We start from the raw sequence: 24173 nt of genomic DNA on the forward strand, positions 1-24173 counted from the left end.
AATGGAAAATTGTGTAACAACTGTTTTGAAAGGCAGGTAAAAGTAGAATTGAAGTAAATAATTTCTCTGAGTCAGGCTGATGTTGGATGCAGAAGTTTGTTTAAAATACCTTTCTTTTTTCATGACCATTAAAATGCATCAAAGCTTGTTCACTATGTATTTTAAGTAATAAATAGTGCATCACTTTTGCTTTTCTAAAATGAGAAAGGGATCACATAGACTTTACTTGCTTTTGTGAGTATGGACATGTGATGCAAGGGACTAATAGTATTTTTTTCCCCCCTCTTCCTAATAAAAAGGCCTCACCACCCTTGTCCCAAAACTCAGTAATTTTCCACTGGTAAAACAACTGTTCAGTGTTTGCCATCTGCTGTGCTGGCAGGACCCAATGGAACAGCAGTAGCAGCAAGTCAGGAACTGTAACATCATGCTGTGAATATTCATTCAACTTTCATTGTCTCAGCTGGTGCTCATCTTTTACACTAACCCCAACTTTGTTTAGGTGATGACATTAAAGGGGTTTAGCAGCTAAGGAACAAGGGGGTGAAATCCAAACTTCCAGACAATCAGGGGAAGTTGATCACAATAGATAGCCATATACAGTATTTTTTTCTAAAAGGGGTGTTTTCTATTCTCCCGTTTCTTGCCATCATTTGTAAAGATGTAAAAAGACTTTTTTGCCCACAGTGGACTGCTCTAGGAAAGTACTGCTACTCCAGATCTACCAGCCTTCTATTCTGTATTTGCTTATTTCTGAGGGGAGAGAGCCTTTTTGTCCTTTGCTAATTCTTCTGAAATTTCGTATTTCAGAACTAGATAGAGTGGTGTCATTCTCTGCTGATAATCAGAAAGTGCAGCTTTTCCATTTCCAGTCCTCTCCAGAAACATATCCAGATCAAAATGCAGTGATTTTTTTTTAAGGCTTTTGTCATGTCAGATAGACTAAACACAACATTTCTGAATGTTGATTCACACAGATGGACTCTTGGGTCCAGAGACTGACTGATGATTGAGTGCATGGGCAGAGCCATGTATTCAATCAGCTTGGACTGTAGAATCTCTGGTGCATGAACAATATCTTGTAGTATGCCTAGCACATTACTCTTGCTACATTAATAACAATGAGATAAAAATAAATGAACACCGTGACACTTTAAATGAGGCAATTAAATAAATCCTCATCCGTGAGCACTAATGTGTACAGGACCCCTAATGAACTTGAAGGGCTTGTAAGTCACCACACAATTTGGTCCACTAAACCTAATGTACAGTCGTGTAAGGTGGGCATAATATTACTTAAAGAACCCTAATATTGACACCTCCCTCTCAATTTTGAGATCTCTCTACATTTGCCAGCCCGTGACTGAACCCCTAGCTGCCCAACGGAGACGAGCGGCTGTTAAAAAGCTTTGAGGGGGTTGGCTGAGTTTAAAAGAAAGGCTCAGCTCGTGTAAACCAGCGTAGCCCTTCGGAGGTCAATGGGGCGCCAGGATGAATCTCCCCATCCGAGGAGCGGGCGCACAGTGACTTTAAGAGGGGTTGCCACTGGGCGGTAATTTGTCCGCCAGGGCACACGCGACCCGCCCCCGGGCACTGTCCTGCGGACACTGTGTCGCCGAGCGCTGAGGACACTTTGTAGCCAGCCCCCGCTGCAAGGCGCTCCCCTGCCAGGAGGAGGGCCGGGGAGAAGCGCATAGGAAGCGGGGAGCAGCTGGCCCCGCTGCATGCGGAGGGGCGGCGCGGTGCGCGCAGCGGCAGGTGCTGGGGGTAAATAGAGGACTCCCGCCTGCAAAGAGCTGTCACAGGCCCCCACCCCTCACCCCCCTCCCGGCTGCTGCCCTGAGCTCTCGCGAGAGCTGGCTAGTAAACAGCCTTCAGATTAGATCCCCGCTGCCGCTGCCGCCCTCCCCTTGCTCGCATGAGCGGCCCAGGCGGGGGAAGTGATCGCGCCGAGCGAGGCTGCAGCGGGCAGTGCGGGGACGCAGGAGCCGGCAGCCAGGCGCAGGGAGGTGAGTGCTGCAGGGAGCCCAGGCTGCAGGCAGAGCTCTGCCCGGGGAAGTGCCACGCGCCGAGCGTCTCTGTGCTGCTGCAGGTGGGAGGAGGGGAAGGAGCCTGTGTCTTTGGTGCAGAGAGAGAGAGAGATCCTGTCATTGGAGACTGGGAATCTCTTCCCCCCCCTTCCCTACCACCGTGAGGCAGCAATCGCAGCCATAGCCATTCAGGCTCAGGGAGGATAGTATTAGCTGGAGAGAGCATTAAGGACGGGAGAGAGTAATAGAGGAATCCGTACTTGTTCAGAGAAATAAGGACAATGGCCTGGCTCCACTCCTTTCTCCCCCTTGCACCCTCAGCCCCAGTGGAGAGCCTGTGGGACACAGGGGGTCTGTGTGTGTGTGTGTATCAGGCTGTGTTGTGAGTGAGGGACAAGTTGAATGAGCTGAGATTTCTAAAAAGGTGGCAAGTGAGATTTAAAATCTCTTACCAAATCTGCCACCTCAAAATTCATCACCACCAGGGGGAGAGAGAGTTAAAATTCCCAATAAGAGGTTCTCCCATGTCACTTTTTCAATTTCTAACTTGGCAGGTTTATTCTTCATGTTCTCTTCCCCCAGCTCCAAAGCCTGGGTTAGAGAGAGACTCCAGGGCTGCAACTGAGGTACAGTTTTTAAAGGAGTGAGACTCACATACACAGCAGAACCCCTTTTTCAACCATGTGAGAGGCTTTAAAAACCTGCCTTTAAAATTAATCCAGATGGTTGAGAGATGCTCCCCAAAAGGCTGAAGGGCAGCATGTCTCTTAGACTTCAGAAGACAGGGAAGATCTGTGTTTCATAGGTGCCTGTCGCTGGGTGGGCTCTTTGGAGTGAGCATAGTGAGAGATGAACCCAAATCTGTAGTTGTTTTGCAGGTATGACCTCTCTGGGATGGGAGTTGAACTCAGTCAGATCTGTGACTAGATAAAGTACTATAAACAGTAAAGGTCAATAAATAGGTTCAGGTGTGTCTGGCAGGTATGAGATCCTGTGGGGTGTGGAGGCAGTCGATTACACAGTCTGGTTTAGGAGTGTTCTGTCCTATTTTAAATATGTGCCAGTTTAATCTCTACACGGATACAGCATTTGAAAAAAGAAAATCTGGCTCATAGGGCCAGATCCAAAACCCACTGAAGTCAATAGGAACCTTTCTGTTGACTTCAGTGGGTTTTGGATCAGGCCCGTAGCTTGCCAGCTCAGCTTTTTGCTTGGTTTATATTTTTAACTGAACTACAGTGGCAGTGATTGGGATAAAAGTGAAAATGCAGACAGAAGTAGAAGAGTCTTGTACATGCTGTAAATCTGATGCTTTAAAAAAACCCAAAGCAAACCAACCGTTGGGTTAGAACAGTATATTTCAGATACACACCAAAAGTCACTTTCCATTGGCATTACATGCCGATATCTCTGTGATTAAAATCTCGAATGGAAATAAATAAGTCTTTAAACAGGTTTAGCCTCTGGGTGTATTACTATTTAGTAGTTATTATTTCTTTCTTTCTTTCTTATGTGTGTCTTTAACCAGAGATACAGTTTCCTCATTCTCAGATTGTTGGTGGGATGTATTGAGCTTTGATTATTTTCTTCATTTCTGCCTTACTAATGAGTGGGTCATCTTGTTTGTAAAGTATTGATGTGGTTTGTTTGTTTGTCTTTTGTTTTTAAATACCCTATTTAAATGTTGACTGCAGTTTTGCAAATTTCTAGGCTGTGGATAAATCTTGTTTGGTAGTGTATGCAATAATGAAAACATCACTATGTTTTGCTGTGCCTACTTTATGATGTGTGCCTCAGAATAAGCAGAAATCTTAAACTGTTTCATCCTCTCCACTCCAGAAGTACAATAGGTGAAATAGTATCAGTTTTGTTTTTATTTACAGCAATAACTGAAATACTTAACAATTTTACATTTCATTATCTTTCTTAGTGGTGAATGTTGGCTAAAATATTTAAGCATGAGAAACGTGTTATTGTAGCATATATAATGGATATGGTTTTATCTTGTGTTTTGTGCTATATGTGACTTCCTGACTTTAATTAAAATGTGTCTTGAATTAAGAAAGGTCAACTGAAGTGGGCTTCAGTGTATGCTGCTTTTTGGGTTCATTTTAAATATTATTACTTGTTAGATTTTAAAAACAAAAATCCCTAAAAGCAAACCTTGAATGGCATTTTTATTTCAAGGAAAACAAGTTAATATGAATTTAGTTGATATGGGAAGCAAATATTTATGGCAGATAGCTATTCTCATATTTCTCGCTTTGAGGCCTGATCCAAAGAAAACAGAGGTCAATAGTAAAACTCCTATTGACTTTCAATACTTTTGGATCATGCCCCTGTGCCTAGGCATACAACAGGGATAGTGTAATCCAAGCAGGGTATGCAGTCTGGATCTCGATAACATCATCCATCATAGGCCTGATTGTGCAACCCTTACATTGGTGATCACTGAGGGTCTGATCCTGTGCCCACTGGAGTAAATGGTGGACTGCAGGGGTATGACTTCTCACACACATGAGTTGGGTATGAACAATCTAACCCAATGGATTTTATCCAGCAGGGAGGATTGGGCCCATTTGGTTGGTTGTTGGTTTGTTTGTTTTTTTAAATTGTCCCTAACTTTTTATTCTGTCCATATTTATTTTGTTAATGACCATGCTTTATTCCCTCTCAAATGTAGGGAGATTATTTAAATGTGAAGCTGGTTGATAAACTTCTGAAATTGTATGATGACAGATGTATGATAAGCCTGTAAATGATGATAAAAAAGAATTAGTTCTTTAAATACAGTATTCATCAACATAAAGAGTAAGCTGTAATGATATGGTAAATTGTTTGCTTTTATTTCCCCAGAAGATGCTTTGTGTATCATAGAGTAATGATAGTTGACATAAATCAAACATACTATTTTACACAAAATCACTTAATTGTCTCTCATTCATTCCTTACTCATTTTAATGTACAGCTACATTTAGAAAAGACCTGCCATCAACAGTAATTGCGTTACAGTAGTATAAAAATATGGAGTTGGTAAATAACAAGTAACTGAAGCTTAATTCTTTAAGATGCACTGTGGCAGGATTTTTAAGAACTGGATAACTGCATCATAAGTAACTATCTTAGCTATGCAAATTAAAATAACAGTGACGGTAATCAGATCTCATAGTTCAGGGCATAAGCTGCAGTTCTGGGAAGAATCAGTTCCTATTCCTGTGTACAGCACTGTACACTTGACAAGGTGTATATTTGAGGAGCGGGGTGTTCATCTGCCATTGAAACACTGAATTCTGGATATTGCTCTAGATAGATTATATGCTTTGATCTGATGTGGCAAATATGATGTCTCTGTAGCTTTAAAGGGTAACTTTTGGCAGTTCCAGTGCTCGTGCTCCTGCAGCTGCATACTTCTCTCCAAAAGAACATTTTTCTCCAAGAATAACAGTAAAAACAAAGGATAGAGAAATAAACTGAGCTGTTAGTGTATCGCTTACGAATATTTTGATCAATTCAGGAAGCATTAAAATTAGTGACTGTAGTATTTAATGTTGTGTTTTATGCATGAACTTGGATCATTTCCTATCATGTCAGATCAAACCTTGTTTTAAAACATCTGAAACTGCCCATTAGAGAGATGTGGTCAGACAATAAAATGTTTGCTTGACAACTTTTTCTGAGCCGTTGCAGTGGAATGATGCTTAAGCTAATACAGATACTACTTATTTGTGGGGAACTATATCCTCCTTGTAAATTCAAACCAGCAAATATCAGTTTCTGAAAGAAGAAGGCCTGTTAACAAAGGTTGAGGAGAAGTGTACTTAAACGGGCCAGATTCACTCCCATTATTGCAAATTGCAGCACATACCCACATCTCCCGTAGAGGCAGCTGCACCAGAGGATGAGGAAAGACGTTTCACCCAATGGGATGCTCAGGCTTTAAATTCCATCTGGGATTCCGTAGTAACCCAGGAGATGGCAGCTGTCCAGGAGATGTGCTGTATCTCTGGTAGACACCCAGCCAATTCAGGAACTATGTGAGCTAATTCTGGGCCCCTACCAGAGGAGAAGGGGTTGCAGATGGAAACCTTTGCTGCTACATCTGAGTGGACTTTCTGCTCCCAGGGGTGCAAAGCCTGGGTTCTGCTGGTGCATCTCATGGAGGTAATTGAGCCCAATGATTTTGAGGGATTGCTTAATGAGGCTGATCTTTCCTGCAGGTTTCACATTTTAGTTTGTGTTATTTGGCAGCACTGCATATGAATTAACATCTGATTTTTAGAAAATTAATGGAGCTGAACTTAATATTGTTGCTAAAGATCTGAGTCAATCACCAGGTAACATTACTATAACTTAGAGGATTTTTCACTTGACCACAGCTCAATTGCTACTTAGCACTTTCATCCTCAAAGCACGTTACCAGTACTAACTCACTAAGCCTTACCACACCACCCTGTGGTGGGCAAGTGCTTACACTGCCATGAAAGGGCCCCCTTATTACCACAGTTATTTTTACATATCTGAGCCCACAGAAAGGTCACAGGGGAAAAGGGCTTTCCACAAGCTGGCCAGGTACAGCTTACCTGGCCACACAGCTCCCCTATCATTTCCCAAGCGTGACTCTGGGACTCCGCCTCCCCTGGTTGTCATGTATGGCATTTAGGTGCTTGGAGATGTTGTCAGGGGAAGGCACAAGTATGCCTATTGTCTCCTAGCAAGTCTGGTTCTTGCCTGAGGCTAGATCTATACTACCCACCTGAATCGGCGGGTAGAAATCGACCTCTCGGGGATTGATTTATCGCGTCCCATCGGGACGCGACAATCGATCCCCGAATCGGCACACTTACTCCACCAGCGGAGGTGGTAGTAAGTGCCGCCGACAGAAAGCCACAGAAGTCGATTTTGCCGCCGTCCTCACAACGGGGTAAGTCGGCTGCGATACGTCGAATTCAGCTACGCTATTCACGTAGCTGAATTTGCGTATCTTAAATCGACTCCCCCCTGTAGTGTAGATGTACCCTGAGTCAACCAGGGACATTCCTTAAAGAGAATCACATAGCCGGCACTGAACTTTCCCCCAAAGGAGAGAAGACAGGAGGAACCATCAAGTTTAAGAATTCTTTCCACTACACCCTCTCTCCAAGGCAAGGCGGGAGGGTATTGGAAGGAGGAAATGCCATACTAGCCAGATAGAAGTGGTGGATCCCAAGTCGAAACCTCCCTCTTGAGATTTATAAGACTGGGGTGGGAGAGAGAGGCCAGTCTCACAAAGTAATGTTTTCTTAAAAATAAACAGTTGTGAAACCTAGTCCCAGCCTGGAGCCTGATCAGGGAGTTACTGCAACCTGAGCCAAACATCAGTCTAATAGTGAAAGAATTGTCTGTTCCACCTAAAAATGTAATTAGTTTTAGCAGGCAGTGTGGGCACTGCTTTCTTTCATAGCTCTTTGGATAAAATCAATCCAATGGTACGTTCGGAGGCGGTCACCATTTCTTGAGGTTAAAGGCCAACGTGTTGCACTGCTAAGCTCTACAACTTGTGTTTGGTGTTATTTAGAGCTTGGCAGAGCAGGAGAGGAGAATAAGCGAACACAGTCAAAAGGTGGTGATTTAGTATAACGTACAAAATTTTTATCAGTCATAGTTGCAGAAGAGTCAGAACAAAGTCTGTGTGTGAGTGGTAGTTCTATGCTGAAAATGTAATTTACTCAGCACAGAAATCTTTCACTGAAAAGTCAGGGATTTTTAAAAGATGAAAATGAGCTTTTCTACTGGATACCAAGCAATCGGACCCCAATAAAAGAGTTTGCTGTTACTAAGACATGTAATGGCCAACTGTTGACCCAAGTTACTATTTAGTGCAGTTGTGACTCTTAATTTGCAGATGTTTGTGTAGCAAATACACTCTGAAGGAATTATTTCCTAGGGCTGGTGTCTTTTATCTCAGGTCTTACAGCAGCTGCATGTCCTAGAAAGCAGTGTGTGTTCAGTTGCGTTCACACTGTTAAGAGAAGTTAATGGGGGAAAGGAAGAAGGAATTTTCATCGCTAGCTTCACCGTTTTGCAACATCCTGCACATACACATTTATCACTAGGTTTTCTTTGCACTGTCTTGGTTGCCCAGCTGTGGTGGTAAAACGTTCTGATTGAACAGCTGGCACAGCGTTCCTCATGACTGACCTGTCGTATAGCACTTCTGTAAATTGAAAGGTTTTTTGTGTCTAAAGAAACTTGCTAAATTAAGCTTTGCCTTTGCTATTTAAAATCGTTTGTTTCTTTCACCACTTGAAAATCTTCATAGTATGGCTCTTGGTTTGTACTATAACTTTATAAAAAAAAGCCTGAGCAAGCCTGCTTTAAAATGTGTGTTTGTGGGGAGGGAATCTCTCAGACATTCAGGTATACAAAAAATAAAAATAGCAAACAGTCATTGTTTAGAGCTAGTTTTAAGTGACATTTAAGGTAAAGTCTGGTGGTCTTTTTTGCTCTAACCATTAGACGTGGCTGCCTCCCAGCAATGAAGAACCATTATAAATTCATTATTTGTACAAATCAGTAAGTCTTAATGTATGTGATCTCACTAAGACCTCTGCTCTCAGATCTTTCTTGAGCAATGGGATAGACTGCCATTTGTCTACGCAAACTTGTTATAAAGTATTTGGCTTAATTAAGTTCTGCTGTATATCATTCATCTTGTGTGGTATTCTCCCTCTCCTCCCTCAGAAGATATTCAGGTGCTTCCGTTGATGGGAAAGGAGACTTCATTTAGAATATAAGAAAAGTAATTTGCATTTCTGCAACACTTCCTATGTAAGCATCTCAACTCAACAGATATGGCAGTATAGAAAGTTTGGATGTTGTGAGACAGTTTCTCAGTTGCAGGGTAGTTTGGAAAACAACCCAACATGTGTCTTCCCTCATTCCAAACAGTTCAAAACACCACCAGCAGTCTCTTGGTAGATTATTATATTTTGGATAATTAAGAATAGTAATTGGGAAACATGAAGTAAAATAGTGATAGTAAGATTCATAAAAATTGTGATCTCCTTGGACGGAGACCATCCTGAAGTGTCTGTACAGTTCCTAGTGGACACACTTACATTTGAAGATTAATTACAATTAATAATGAAAAGTTAGGCAGACTTTGATAGGAAGAAGTAAAACATGAATTTACAGTAGTTCTGACATTAGAGTAGTCCCTGTTTAGAAGAAATGTACAGTATTGCAGTTAAATGTAACCCATTTCTTGTATTCTCTATCTGAACCGCAATATTATAACTGTCATTAAGTTAATACTCCTGAGGAATTCTGCACCAAATAATTAAAAATTCTGTGGGGAAAAAAAATCTGCACACAATATTTTAAAGTTCTGCAAATTTTATATGTCAATAAATAAATGTGGAGGCTTAAACATGGCAGTGGGGAGCACAAGCCACTGGCTGCACAGAGGTGGGAGATCACCCTGGAGCTGCCCCCTCCTTCACCTGAACAGACTCAGCAATAAGGCTGCACCCAACCTTGACACAGCACAATGGCCAGGCCTGCTCCAGAAGTACCCTGGGCTCTGCCCTTCCATGCCAGGTGCACCAAGCCAGTAAGCAAGAGAGATGGAATCTCTTGGACATGCCCAGCCATTGCCCCCAATCCAGGTGGGGGACAAGTAGGCTCAGTCCAGCAAGATCCAAGTGTGGGGGGATCCAGGTGTGGGATGAGAGGTCTCTGTGTGGGGCAGTCTGGGTGTGAGCAGCTTGGTGGGGGGTCTGGGTCAGGGGGAATCTGGATGCACAGGGGCTTTTGGGGGGGGGTTCTGGGTGCAGAGGGGTTCTGGGTGCAGAGAAATCCAGATGAAGGTGGTTAGGGCTAAGCAGAGGAGGGTCTGGGTATGGAAAGTTCAGTGCGGGGTGTCTGGGTGTTGGGGGAATGGGACTTGGTGAGGGAGGTACAGATGCAGCTGATTGGAGTTCAGTGGGGGGGGTCTGGATTTGGGGTCTCATCAGTGTGGTCCAGGTGGGGGGGGTTAGGTTTGTCAGGGAGAAGGCTTGAGTGCAGGGGGTTCAGTGGGGTTGGAGTGGGTGCAGGGAGTAGGGTCTGGATGCAGTTTGGAAGGGCTCAGAGGGGGGTCTGGGTGCTTCATATATAGGGGGTGAGGCTCAGTGTAATGGGGGTTAGGTGCAGGGGGGGCTCTGGGTATGAGGGAGGGTCTGGATGCAGGGGAGTTGGGTGGATTGGGGGAGCATCTCCCTGTAAAGGGACCCCTCCCTTGTGAGTGAAGAGCAATGGGTGCAGGAAGCGGGGGTGCAGAGCTTCCTGCAGCCGGGGAGTTTTCTGGGGGTGGGTCTGACCTGGCCTCGACTGCTCCTTGCAGGGGAAGAGGAAGTCCCATTGTTCTCTTCTCCCCCCCCACCCCCTCAGCTGAGCCTGGTGCAGGGTAGGAGCCACCAGCTGCAGCATCTCCAGCCCTCTTCCCCCACCCAGTGATTGAACTCTCCACTGGCTGCTCCGGGTGCCCGAAACAATGCATGATGGCTCTTGTGGCTTCCATTTGCTTTCCCTTAATTTTCTGCGGGGAAGCAAAGAAATATGTGGGGGACATGAATACTGTGCATGCGTAATGGCACAGAATTCCCCCCACAAGTAATTAAGGTAGAATTACACAAAACTTGACTGTTAGCCACCAGTTAAAGCTAAGGGATTAGCTACAATGAATGTAGAAATATTGCATCTCCTACAATACTTTTCAGCAAAAGGAGGAATTTTAAACTACTATGTACAATTTAGAGCGGAAGAAAGGTTGTTACAAACAGTATCTTTTTTTCTTTATATAAGTTTTAAACCTGGGTGATATCTCTTCTATATTATGCTGGTAGGAGTGCAAGAATTTAAACAGACAGAACATGTGCCTTAATAGAAATGTTTGATGCCAACAAATAAATAAATAAATTGTGGTTGGAACTGATTTAATTTCTTGTGTTTAAAACTTTTTAAAATGACAACTGTTTTTGTTTGTTTGTTTGTTTGTTTTTTTCAAAATGAAACCTTTTGCGGTTTTTTGATTGGGGTAGGGAGAGGAACTTCCTCCACCTCACCCCTCCAAAATAGTCAGAATTTTTAAAAATTGTTTTCAGAGGGGCATGAGATAGGATCTTGGCTCCTCCTGTTTTTCTCCACTTTCCCCCATTTCTCTTATTTCCCTTTTATTACTGAAAAAAGACTGAGGAAAATAATTGAGTGTTTTTTGATTTTCAGGAGGTCTTTTTCGTTGATAAAAATCAATGAAGTTGGAAACGTTTTGCACAAATTCTTTAAAAAATATTAAAGCTTTTTGTAGCACCTACTGACTACTTTACAGTCCGCTCCAATTACAGCTAACTATGCACAATAAGGGGCCTGATCTTGCATTCCTTGCACAGGAAGGAACACATGAATGTTACCTGGAGCTCCAGGTGTGTAAGGAATGCAGGAGTGGGCAAAGATTCCAAGTGATGTGGCTAATTCAATGATAAGTGCAAAGTAATGCACATTAGGGAATAAAAATATCCCAACTATTCATACAAAATGATAGTGTCTAAACTAGCTGTTACTATTCAAGAGGAGGATCTTGGAATCATCATGGATTGTTTTCTGAAAACATTCATCTGCCAAAAAAATAAAAGCTAACAGGATGTTAGGACCCATTAGGAAAGGGATAGATAATAAAACAGAAAATGTCATAATGTTGCTATATAAATCCATGGTACATCCACACCTTTAATACAGCATGTAGTTCTGGTCACCCCATCTCAAAAAGTATAGATTAGAATTGGAAAAGGCAGAGAGAAGGGCAACAAAAATGATTAGGGATATCTTAGCTTCCATACTAGGAGAGAATAAAAAGACTGGGACTGTTCAGCTTAGATAAAAGATGACTAAGGAGGCATATGACAGAGGTCTATAAAATCAAGACTGGTATGGAGAAGGTGAATAGGGATGTGTTATTTACTCGTTTACGTAACACAAGAACACTAGAGATCACCCAAAGAAATTAATAGGCATTAGGTTTAAGACTAACATAAGGAAGTACTTCTTCACACAACTCAGCCAACCTGTGGAGCTCATTGCCAGAGGAAGTTGTGAAGGCCAAAAGTATAAACTGCGTCCAAAAAATAATTGGATAAGTTCAGGGAGCATAGGTCCATCAATGGCTGTTAGTCAGTTTGGTGAAGGATGCAATCTATGCTCCAGGTGTCCCTAAACCTCCAACTGCAAGAATCTGGGACTGGATGACGGGATAGATGGCTCAAAACTGCCAGGTTCTCTTCATTCCATCTGAAGGTTCTGGCATTGGCTGCTGTCAGAAGACTGAATATTGGGCTAGACTGGCCATTGATCTGACCCACTATGAAAGTTCTTATGTAATAACCACTGTATAGGAAAACAAAATTAATGGGATTAAAATTTTTACTTTAAATTTTTCAAAAACTTGTGTGAATATATACAGAGGGATGGAGTTGCCCAATTTAGGATTATAATATCTTCATAGAATATTAGGGTTGGAAGAGACCTCAGGAGGTCATCTAGTCCAATCCCCTGCTCAAAGCAGGACGAACACCAACTAAATCATCCCAGCCAAGGCTTTGTCAAGCCGGGTCTTAAAAATCTTTAAGGATGGAGATTCCACCACCTCCCTAGATAACCCTGGACACAATACTCTAGGTGTGGCCTCACCAGTGCCGAATAGAGGGGAATAATCACTTCCCTCAATCTGCTGGCAATGCTCCCACTAATACAGCCCAATATACCGTTGGCATTCTTGGCAACAAGGGCACACTGCTGACTTCTATCCAGCTTCTCATCCACTGTAATCCCCAGGTCCTTTTCTGCAGAACTGCTGCTTAGCCAGTCAGTCTCCAACCTGTAGCGGTGCACGGGATTCTTTCTTCCTAAGTGCAGAATTCTTCACTTGTCAGGTTATTGAACCTCATCAGATTTCTTTTGGCCTAATCCTCCAATTTTGTCTAGGTCACTCTGGACCCTATCCCTACCCTCCATTGTCTCTACCTCTCCCCCCAGTTTAGTGTCATCTGCGAACTTGCTGAGGGTGCAATTAATCCCATCATCCAGATCATTAATAAAGATGTTGACAAAACCGGCTCCAGGACCGACCCCTGGGGCACTCCTCTTGATACCGGCTGCCAACTAGACATCGAGCTGTTGATCACTATCCATTGAGCCTGACAATCTAGCCAGTTTTCTATCCACCTTATAGTCCATTCATTCAATCCATACTTTTTTAACTTGCTGGCAAGAATACTGTGGGAGTCCGTATCAAAAGCTTCACATACTAATCAATTTGATCCCTTAAGCCCTTTGCATATGAATCTCCGATAATTTCAGTGGGAGCTCTACACATGGGGTGAAATTCTAGACCTGATTAAGTTAATGGCAAAACTCCCACTAACTTCAGATAGGGGCAGGATTTCACCCAAGAACTCTTACTACTTATGAGGAGAGGCTGAGGGAACTACTACTCCTATTAAGATGCTCAGATATCACAGCAAGGAGTGTGGTATAAATACTATGCCTTGATTTATTATTTTATACTATGGGATCAAGCCCCATTATGTTAAGTGGTGTTAAAACACGTTCAGAGACACTGCCTCTACCCTGAGACCTTACTGTCTAAGACCCCCGTCTTTCAAACACTCGTTTCACTTTAACCATGTGACTTAGTCTTACTGGGAATGAATAATATAAAATGGACTTGGCTTGTTTAAAATAAAAAATTTTATATAAATACATTTCCTCTTTATTTCAGGTTGACTTTCTATTACTTTTTAGTTTTGGTAAACATTGAAGTTTGTTACACTCCCAGTGGCCCTATTGAGATGGTTTAAAGTTAACGTGTATTTGCATAAGTCTTCGCAGAGTGTGGGCATCAAAACAAATATATCAGTGATTCCCAAGGAAGAGAGTGGGATACAATCAAATATAGTCAGACAATTTCAATTTTAAAAATAATGAAGTGCCATTTAGCCTGATACGACACTATAACCATTGTCCACTAGCTGATTGAAAGGATTTTGTAAATTTTGGAGAGTCAGAAATGGAAAAGAAGAAAAAGTAGGAGGCATAATTAGCCAGATACAATCATTTAATTTTTTTTTTGAATTTGTATAACAATTTAAAAATCTAATTTATTTTTCATGATTTATACAGTTTACTTTTATCAGATCTGGCAATGAAAGGAAAATAGCCAATTTCACTTTTGTTTATAATCCAGTTCTAGTCAGTTTAACTTTCTGTTTTTTTAAGCACTAGAATTCAGTGCTGTACAGTGCAGCTTTTGGGTAGCAAACATTGCAAGGAAAAAGTTATTTGCTTTAAAAAAAAATTGTTGGAACTCTCTCTCTTTTTCAAAAATTTAATTGAAGCCTTTCTAGGAAATTTTGGGTCAAATTTGACTTGACTGTGTCAGGGACGTACTGGCCGCCGCTTCCCGCAGCTCCCATTGGCCAGGAACAGCGAACTGCAGCCACTAGGAGCTGCGGGCAGCTGTGCAAATGTAAACAAATGTCTCGCGGCCCGCCAGCGGATTACCCTGACGGGCCGCAGGTTGCCCACCACTGACTTAAAACGTCTGGGAGTACTCAACAATAAATCATCCAGCGCAGATTATCATTATTTCCTTAATCGTTTCCACCTATTTGGGAGGCCTGATGTCAGCCTTCTCCCTTCTCAACCTGGTCCCAGCCAGCCTCACTGGCTTCCCCTAATATGAGAGAGAAAGCAGCTGGAAAAGGAGCATGGTTTGGCTCCCAGCTGTACCAGACGGTAGGAGCTCTGAACCCCCTCTTCCCCAGATTCCTTAAGGGATGCTTTCCTCTAAACCCCCTTCCAATTCATTTTACACAGTAACCATATCTTTTCTGTAACAAGTACCTACTCTGGATACCTGCCACATTTTTTTTTTTTTAGTTACTTAGTTGTGACACTTTAACCTAACCTCCCTGCCTACCCCACCTGTTTCCTGCCCATTTTCTCCCAGCCAGCCAGAACAAAGGACCACCACACATAGGGTGAGGACATTCCTTTAGTCCAGTGGTCTCTGCCCCCCTAGGTGGGTGTAGAGAAATGTCCAGGGGGGTGCGGTAGGGTGCTAGCCAGTCTCCACTGGTGGCGGTGAGGGAGCACCACCCAGCTCTGCTCTGGCCCCATTCTCTGGCTGCAGCTGCAGCCATAGCTCCGCTCCCGGTCCCGGCTCTGGCCCCGCTCCTAGCCATGGCTTGGCCCAGCTCCGCTCCCAGCAGGGGGTGCAGGGGCACAGGTACATTCCATTACAGGCAATGGTGAGGGGGAGAGAAGAGGAAAAGTTTGGGCACCACTGCTTTAATCTAAAAAGCACAATGATTTCTTGTCTCCATAATCTAAATGCTTTTTTTTTTTGTGTGTGTGTGTGAAAAGCAGTCTAGTCATAGACTTCTAAAATGTTATATTTAAAAACTGCTGCTGGACAATGGACGATGAAAAAGTATTCTACCCTTATGCAGAGTGGTTAGAATATACTAGAGGAGAGAGCTACAGTGCATATATATCTGCCTTGTCTGCAGCTGAAGTGTGCCGGGTGAGATTCTGCAATGACTGAGGAAAATCTAAATGCTTTTTCCCCCTTGCCCTTTGCTGCCAAGGCAGCAGGGCTGGGTTTTATTGCAAAAAGATTGGTTAAGTAACACTTCTAATGGTAAAGTAAATGATTTCCAGATATTGCAAACTAATAAACCACAGTCAGTGCAGTACAGATGAAATTCCATATTTGTCTTGGATGGAAGGTCAGACTTCTGTCTGGAATGATTGAATTCGTACTTTGGGTGCAGCTTCCTTGTATTCAAGGGTGGTGATCATCTTGTCAACAAAGCATCTGATTTACAAGATGAAGTCACTTACAATAAGTAGACTTTCCATATAAATGTGGAGTGTTATTTTGCACATGGTCAATTAACTTCGGCACCTGCCTATGCTTTTTCTTGGGTTTTCTACCCGCTTAAAAAAAAAAAAGAAGATAATATGCTGTGTGTTTGACGGTGGGTGGGGGAGAAAAGGCCAAGGGAATCTCTTTTTTTTTATCAAACTCTTATTTAAACGATGCAAAATTTAGCTAGCCAATATTATTTAAAGGGGAAACTGCATTCATTACATTCTAATATCTCTGGTGAAGATGTACTGTGCCGACAGAGCGCTCTCCCATTGGCATTACTCTATCTTAACGAGAGGCGGAAGCTATGTCGGCAGGAGAGCATCTCCCACCAACTTAGCAGTGGTGTGGACAGCACTTAGGTCGATGTAACTTGTGTTGCCCGGGGGGTGGCTTTTTCACATCCCCGGGTGATGTAAATTACATTGACCTAAGCAGTAGTGTAAACAAGCTCTAAATGAGTATTTACTAAAGAAGCAGAAGAAAGTATTTTAAAAACACTGGGGCGGGGGGAGGAGAGAAATACCTGTTGTTGTTTCTTCACACCTCCAAAAGTCCTGTGTGCTCAGTTAGTTGCTCAAAGAGAATTGCTGTTTCCCAGAAAAAAGTCTGGTCTGTTGATATAGGGCCCAATCCTGATCACATTAAAATCTGACAAAATTTTCATTGACTTCAGTGGGAACAGGATTGGAACAAGAGCTATTTGACAAAGGAAATAATAATCTGCATTTTGATTGCATGTTACTTTCAAAAAGTGATATGCAAAGGATTCAAATGATCTTTTTTTGTTTGTGTATGAAATATAAAGAGAGCATTGAAAGGAATTTTTTTTTATTATTTTTTCTGCCCCTCCCCCCCCCTTTTTTTTTTTAACATTAGAAATACAATTCTTATTTGCCCTTTAAGTTCCTCAGGCTGCCTTTTGCAGTAGCAAATTTCATAGCCATAATTAATTAATTCACCTAATTTAGGAGCAGTTCACTAAACACCCAAAATTCAAAAGGACTGAAACCCTCCTTGTAGGACACTCATTCTCTCTGTTCTACTTAGTATATCTCTATCTGCTTAACAAAGCCAACTGCACTAAGATTAATCATGCTAATAAGCTTTTGTCATGTCAGCCAAAGAATGTCCGTGTTAGAGTTTAATACCAATGATCAAGTTCCGCCAACATTGATCTGAATCAGTGGTGGGCAGCCCGCAGGCCGCACGCGGCCCATCGGGGTAATCCGCTAGCGGGCCACCAGACAGTTTGTTTACATTTGCACGGCTACCCATAGCTCCCAGTGGCTGCAATTCGCAGTTCCTGGTCAATGGGAGCGGCGGCCAGTACGTCCCTGCGGCCCGCGCCGCTTTCCGCAGCTCTCATTGGCCAGGAACTGAGAACCACGGCCACTGGGAGCTGCGGGCAGCTGTGCAAATGTAAACAAACTGTCTGGCGGCCCGCCAGCAGATTACCCTCCCGGCCATAGGTTACCCATCACTGATCTGAATTGTACTTGTAGTACTTGCAATTTAGTTGAATTTCTAACAAACTAAAATCAAAGGTCCATTTCAGTCAGTGGGGAAGGAAGAGAAATAGTCTGGTTTATTACATGACCTGTGCATTCAGGTTCTGAATCTGTCACCATCTGGTTCCTCTTAAAATTACTCAATATTCTAAAGTGAAGTACAAGTTAAAAATAGTCATTTAACTGTTTGTGAGTTTGGATTAAAATTTTCCAGGAAAAAAGCCAGTGAAGGCAAGGCTGCTGTGAAGTCCCAGCTGTGCTGTGCAGTGTACATGCACTGCTTTGCTGCTGCCCCCAAAATGATTTTGAACACTGTTCCTTTTTCTTTTGATATTCAGTTGGCATAACCTTGATAAAATATGACTGCAGTTGCAAACAAAATCTTGTTAATTCAGAGACTGTATGTGGTACATGATATAGTTGGATTGTTCTTAACTGTCTCGGGAAGAGCATCAGAATCTGCTTCGTAATAACAGTTACTAAAACTTCTGAGCCCAAGAGATAGATACCAGTGATAGAAGCAGATGAGACTCCCCTGCAATTAATGCACTTGTACTCGTGAAGAATCTGGCTCAGTCTTCATTTAAACGGTTGATTTTTTTGTTTGTTTTGTTCAATCTTCTCTTATTTAAACTGTATAAAGCTTTTTTCTATCTCTTAGTTTTGAATGCTAAATCTTACGAGCAACCATAGATACTTAGAGTTTGGTATTTTTTTTCCTTAAGTGCACAATCTTCACTTTTCAAACACGTTTCATTGTGAGAACATGCAGATGTCTTTCCAGAGAAATAGCTTGCCTCTCCCAAAGGTTCAAATATTGACCTTATTTCAGTTCTTACTTGTGAGCAGCTGGTGACATCTGGGATTACAGAGATTCAGTTTCTCAACTCTTCCTTTGCTGAGTACGTAGTTTTGATAAACTACGTATTTTGCTTGATTGGTTTTTTTTTTTTTTAAAGATCTTCAAATAAAACTTTTTCCTTTCCTCTTACCAAGATTTAAAATAGGCTCTCTGTGTTGTATGTATAATGACTTGGACAAAGTATGGCATGTGACTATGGCACTGTATACAAAACATAAATACATGGAAAGAAAACTAGAGATTGGGTCTTGAACGCTAGGCTCACACCATGATTTTGGCTAATTCACTTAATTTTGCTGTATCTCAGTTTCCCCATCTATTAAATGAGAATAGAGATCTTTATCCTCCAATGTGAAATGCTTTGATCTCTACAGATGGTAAGCACTGTATATATGCCCAGTATTGACTTTCTATTATGAAGACAGGGGAGTGGGAATTCCCAGCTCTGCTACAGCCATCCTGTGTGATGCAGGTGTCTCTGGCCAAATCCTGCCCCAATTTACATCTGTTTGAAATCCACAGAGTTCTGGTAACTACAGGATTTAGCCCTCTCAAGGTCAGTTTCCTGAGTAGCAAAATGTGGATAATACTACTGACCCACTCATATAAGAGATGTGCTGTATGGCTCTGTTAGTTAATATTTGCAATGTGCTTTGAGATTTTTGGATGGAAGATTTTAAAGAAATGAAACATCTGCTGCTGAGGAGGTAAAATAAACCCCCAAACTATAGTTCAGTTAAAGTATCTTTCTGACTTTATTAACACAAAGAATATTCAAAACAAGAACAAAGCAACTCAGAACACTCAGTAACAACCACCAGAGACCTTTGCAACTTTCAACAAGCTGAGAAGGGAGAAGACACACCCTTCCCTCTAGGTAGCTGCCACCGCAGCAGCTTCCTCTCTACTTTTATAGCCCCATTAAGGATCTTAGTTAGTCTGAGGACAGGGTGCTGAAACTAGGGTTGCTGGGGGTGAGGCTTGAAGTGGTTTCCATTATATACAGGGGTTTACAGTGTTGTTCAAAGTCTTTCAGCACCCCCACTATAAAAAATGTTCCAACACCACTGTCTTAGGATGCATGAGTTAGAATAAAATCCAGCTCCTTTTCCTATAGCTGTCTTGATGTCTAAGGGCGAAGATGGTACATATTAGTGAAAACTGCCACTAGACTAAGCAGATTGGCCTCTGAATACAAATGGGGAGCTGATCGGTTGAGTAAATAAGTGCTGCTTTCATGCAATCGCTCTTCTGACCACAAGAGCCCTTTTAAAATAGTTTTAGTAAAAGTTATAATTCCAGCACTCATTTTTATCATCTAGGAATAATCATAAATATAAAACAGTCATACGGCTTGACCCTGATTTTGGAGCAGCTCCACACGATCAGCCTTAATGTTTTCTTTATCTTTGATAATGTGGCTTGTTACTTCATAAAGCATAAAGGGAAAATGGTGCTAGCTCTGTTCTGTGTTGTGAAATAAAAATGCTCGCTCTCACCATTTTAAAAAATATTTGCAGCAAACTATATTTCTGATATAGTTACACATATGTCTTTACAAGGAAACTTGAAAAATATCCAAGTGTCATGCGTTTGGCAATATTTTTAAAGAGAGCTGATTTTAAAGTATCTGACACTGTTTGCATATGAGTAAAAGAATATGTAAACATTGATTAGAGAGACATCCAATTAAATATATTCTACTGAACTCCTAGTGGCAACACTTTGCTTTTAGCCAAGGGGAAATGTAACCACATCGGGAAATGTTATTGCCAAACCTAACTGGTCACTTGCATTAAATTGTTAATATTCAGAGAAGTTCTTTTCCTTTTGTCATCTTTTCTTTATTTCACTTTATGAAACCAAAATATGTGCTCATCCTGTGCTCGGGGCACCTACGTAATATACACTTGTCAGAGTAAAGTATCATAATTACTTATCTCATGCTATCAAAAAAATACACAAATATGCACCAATATATACAATGATGACTCAGATGGAATAGGCATACTAATAATAGCTTCCAGTCATTGCAGTCAGATCTGGCGGGTTTGCCCATTTGGGTATTTGCAGGATACACGCTAAAACATTTAACCCAGTGCCCCAAGAGAGAAATGAGTTTTATTCAACCAATTTAAATAATATAAATTATTTTAAGGGAACTTCTAAAATGGATTCATTAATAATGTTCCTGTGAGGTAGAGAAATGGTATACCTATTTTACACAGGGGTAAACTGAGGCACAGCATAAGTGTTTTGCCTAGAGTCACACAGGAAATCCTTGACAGAGTTGAAATAGAACTCAAATATTTTAAGTTACTTAATACAATTTCCTCTGTCTTAACCACAGAAGCATCCTTTCTCTTTGTACATGCATAATGTGCATCTAAAACAAGGCTAACTTTTCAGTTGTTCATTTCTTAAATGCTAGTATCAGTAGCCAAGACCCAAGCATGTGTTTTTTGTTTTTGCAGTAGGGATTGTCCAACTTTATCACTAGCAGATGACATATTCAGCACTACCTTTGCAGGTAAATCTCCTATTAAAGACAATGGGAGATTTGCCAGGATAAGGAATGTGTAAGAAGAGCTGAAGAAGGCCCTGGGGTTGGACGTTTCTGCTGTTGTGTCTTAAGTCAAACATGTATGTTCTTCCAGCCATCGCTTTCATTAGTGACAAGCTGGCTTGCAAACACTAGGTTGTGTGATCAAACTGCCCAGATAAAAACATAAGAAATGCCAGCCCGGAATGCGTGGAGGAGGCTTCTGCCCATGTCAACACCACTGTTTGATCTTGCTTGTCCATGTGTAGACTCTGAACAGCATACAGGAATTAAGCAACACATGCTAGAAAGCTTATTTTAGGCTTTGTAAAAGTGGCCATAGTTATTTATCAACAATATGTAACAGCTCATCAGTAATATGGAGAGGTACAATATATGAGACATCATCTAGGAGACTGTCTCTAATTTTTAAATATGATTAACCTTGTATTCAATGAGATCAATCAAAAGAATGGTCTCCCTTGTTAATATAGTTTGAACTAGCAGAACATGGGAATATATTAATAAACTTACTATGTTTTCGAAGCCTTTTAATGTGCTCCTCTTCACAGCGAGCAGGCAAAAGTTGGTTTAAATAGAATGTAACTAATCGTCATTGGGCAGTTTGTTCATGCTATTTGTACTTGCCCACACGTTGGCATGCAGCAGTCATTTAACGGGGAAACAGTTTCATTGAAATATTGAGTGGTAGAGAGTAATATAAAGGAAAACGCCACCCATTTGACTGAGCTGTCTCCAGGGCAAGCCCAAGACTGGAGTGAAGTCCCACAAAAACGGAGGCCCATCACAAACCTTAGCACCTTCCCCTCTAAGGCCACGTGTACACTTAAAAATTAGATCAACCTAACTATGTCGTTCAAGGCCATGAAAAATTTTGTGCCTCAAGCTCTCTATTTAGGTCAACCTAACCCCTACTTTAGACACAGCTAGGTTGACGGAAGAATTCTTCCATCTACTCACTCTCAGAGAAGTCTATTAACCATGCTGATGGAAAAACCCCTTCCATCGACGTAGGTAGCATCTATAGTGACAACTATAGTGACAACGCTGCAGCTTTGCTGCTGTCACTCTTATAGTGTGGACATAGCTTTGCCTTTTTTGACCTGTCTGCTCCAATATAAACATATAGCAATGTGTGTGTCTGTGCATGTATTAAAAAAAAGTCAAAACAAAACACTCCACTGCACACACTTCTCTCCCTGGGGGAAGGATGAGAGAACAAATGTGTGGCAGATGTTATCATGTTACTTAATGCACTCAGATACTACAGTCATGGGAGCAGTATAAGAAGCTATATAGAATAGAATAAGATTTCTCTCAGACCAAGCATCGGAGAACTCAGAGGTAAAACACACATGTTGCTGGGGATGCCCTTGGATTCTCTGAAATAGATCTGAAAATAAAGTTTGAGTCCATTTACCTTTCTGAGCCTGTGACACCTTCTTGCTGAAGAGTGTCTTTGCTTGTGATCCTGAGTGTAGCTACGGTGCTACTGTCTGAGTGCAAAATTAGAATAGTATTGCCCTTGATTTTATACTCTAGAGTTACCAGATACTAAAACAGGATGGAAATGTTTTCCCTTTGCATCTGTCTTTATTGTTGTAGGGACCTCGCTGCTAATCGCATGGTCCCTTCCTGAAATAGTCTTTCTTCTGCGGCATGGGTGGGCTGAACCTGGCTGTATGTGAGGGGGTGGGGAGGAGCTCTACCCACCACATCCACCTCCACGGCTCCAGGTCCAGGCACTTGGAAGGTACTTTCAATCATTGCCACTAGGAGGCAACCTAGTGACCGAGGATGTGGAAAAAGCTAATGTACTCAATGATTTTTTTGCCTCTGTCTTCACGAACAAGGTCAGCTCCCAGATTGCTGCACTGGGCAGCACAATATGGGGAGAAGGTGACCAGCCCTCTATGGAGAAAGAAGTGGTTCGGGACTATTTAGAAAAACTGGATGTGCACAAGTCCATGGGGCCGGATGCGCTGCATCCGAGGGTGCTAAAGGAGTTGGCGGGTGAGATTGCAGAGCCATTAGCCATTATTTTTGAAAACTCAGGGCGATCGGGGAAGGTCCCAGATGACTGGAAAAAGGCTAATGTAGTGCCCATCTTTAAAAAAGGGAAGAAGGAGGATCCGGGGAACTACAGGCCAGTCAGCCTCACCTCAGTCCCTGGAAAAATCATGGAGCAGGTCCTCAAGGAATCAATTATGAAACATTTAGAGGAGAGGAAAGTGATCAGGAACAGTCAGCATGGATTCACGAAGGGGAAGTCATGCCTGACTAACCTAATTGCCTTCTATGATGAGATAACTGGCTCTGTGGATGAGGGAAAAGCAGTGGATGTGTTATTCCTTGACTTTAGCAAAGCTTTTGATACGGTCTCCCACAGTATTCTTGCTGCCAAGTTAAAGAAGTATGGGCTGGATGAATGGACTGTAAGGTGGATAGAAAGCTGGCTAGATCGTCGGGCTCAACGGGTAGTGATCAATGGCTCCATGTCTAGTTGGCAGCCAGTTTCAAGCGGAGTGCCCCCAGGGTCGGTCCTGGGGCCGGTTTTGTTTAATATCTTTATTAATGATCTGGAGGATGGTGTGGACTGCACTCTCAGCAAGTTTGCAGATGACACTAAACTAGGAGGCATGGTAGATACACTAGAGGGTAGGGATCGGATACAGAGGGACCTAGACAAATTAGAGGATTGGGCCAAAAAAAACTTGATGAGGTTCAACAAGGACAAGTGCAGAGTCCTGCACTTAGGACAGAAGAATCCCATGCACTGCTACAAACTAGGGACTGAATGATTAGGTAGCAGTTCTGCAGAAAAGGACCTAGGGGTCACAGTGGACGAGAAGCTGGATATGAGTCAACAGTGTGCTCTTGTTGCCAAGAAGGCTAACGGCATTTTGGGCTGTATAAGTAGGGGCATTGCCAGCAGATCGAGGAACGTGATCGTTGCCCTTTATTCGACATTGGTGAGGCCTCATCTGGAATACTGTGTCCAGTTTTGGGCCCCACACTACAAGAAGGATGTGGAAAAATTGGAAAGAGTCCAACGGAGGGCAACAAAAATGATTAGGGGTCTGGAGCACATGACTTATGAGGAGAGGCTGAGGGAACTGGGATTGTTTAGTCTCCAGAATAGAAAAATGAGGGTGGATTTGATAGCAGCCTTCAACTACCTGAAGGGGGGTTCCAAAGAGGATGGAGCTCGGCTGTTCTCAGTGGTGGCAGATGACAGAACAAGGAGCAATGGTGTCAAGTT

General features: G+C 42.3%; 1 protein-coding gene across 1 annotated transcript in view; it reads left to right on the forward strand.

The window, feature by feature from the left end:
* The first annotated feature begins 1844 nt into the window (after positions 1–1844).
* The window catches only part of STK38L (serine/threonine kinase 38 like), a 66517-nt gene continuing 44188 nt past the window's right edge, over positions 1845–24173 (forward strand). The window contains exon 1 of the mRNA XM_034783056.1: positions 1845–2009. Coding sequence (XP_034638947.1) covers positions 1919–2009 — 91 coding nt within the window. The 5' untranslated portion in view covers positions 1845–1918. The remainder of the gene's footprint in view (positions 2010–24173) is intronic.

The sequence above is a fragment of the Trachemys scripta genome, chromosome 1 (genome assembly GCF_013100865.1).
Source record: "Trachemys scripta elegans isolate TJP31775 chromosome 1, CAS_Tse_1.0, whole genome shotgun sequence".
Lineage (NCBI taxonomy): Eukaryota > Metazoa > Chordata > Testudines > Emydidae > Trachemys > Trachemys scripta.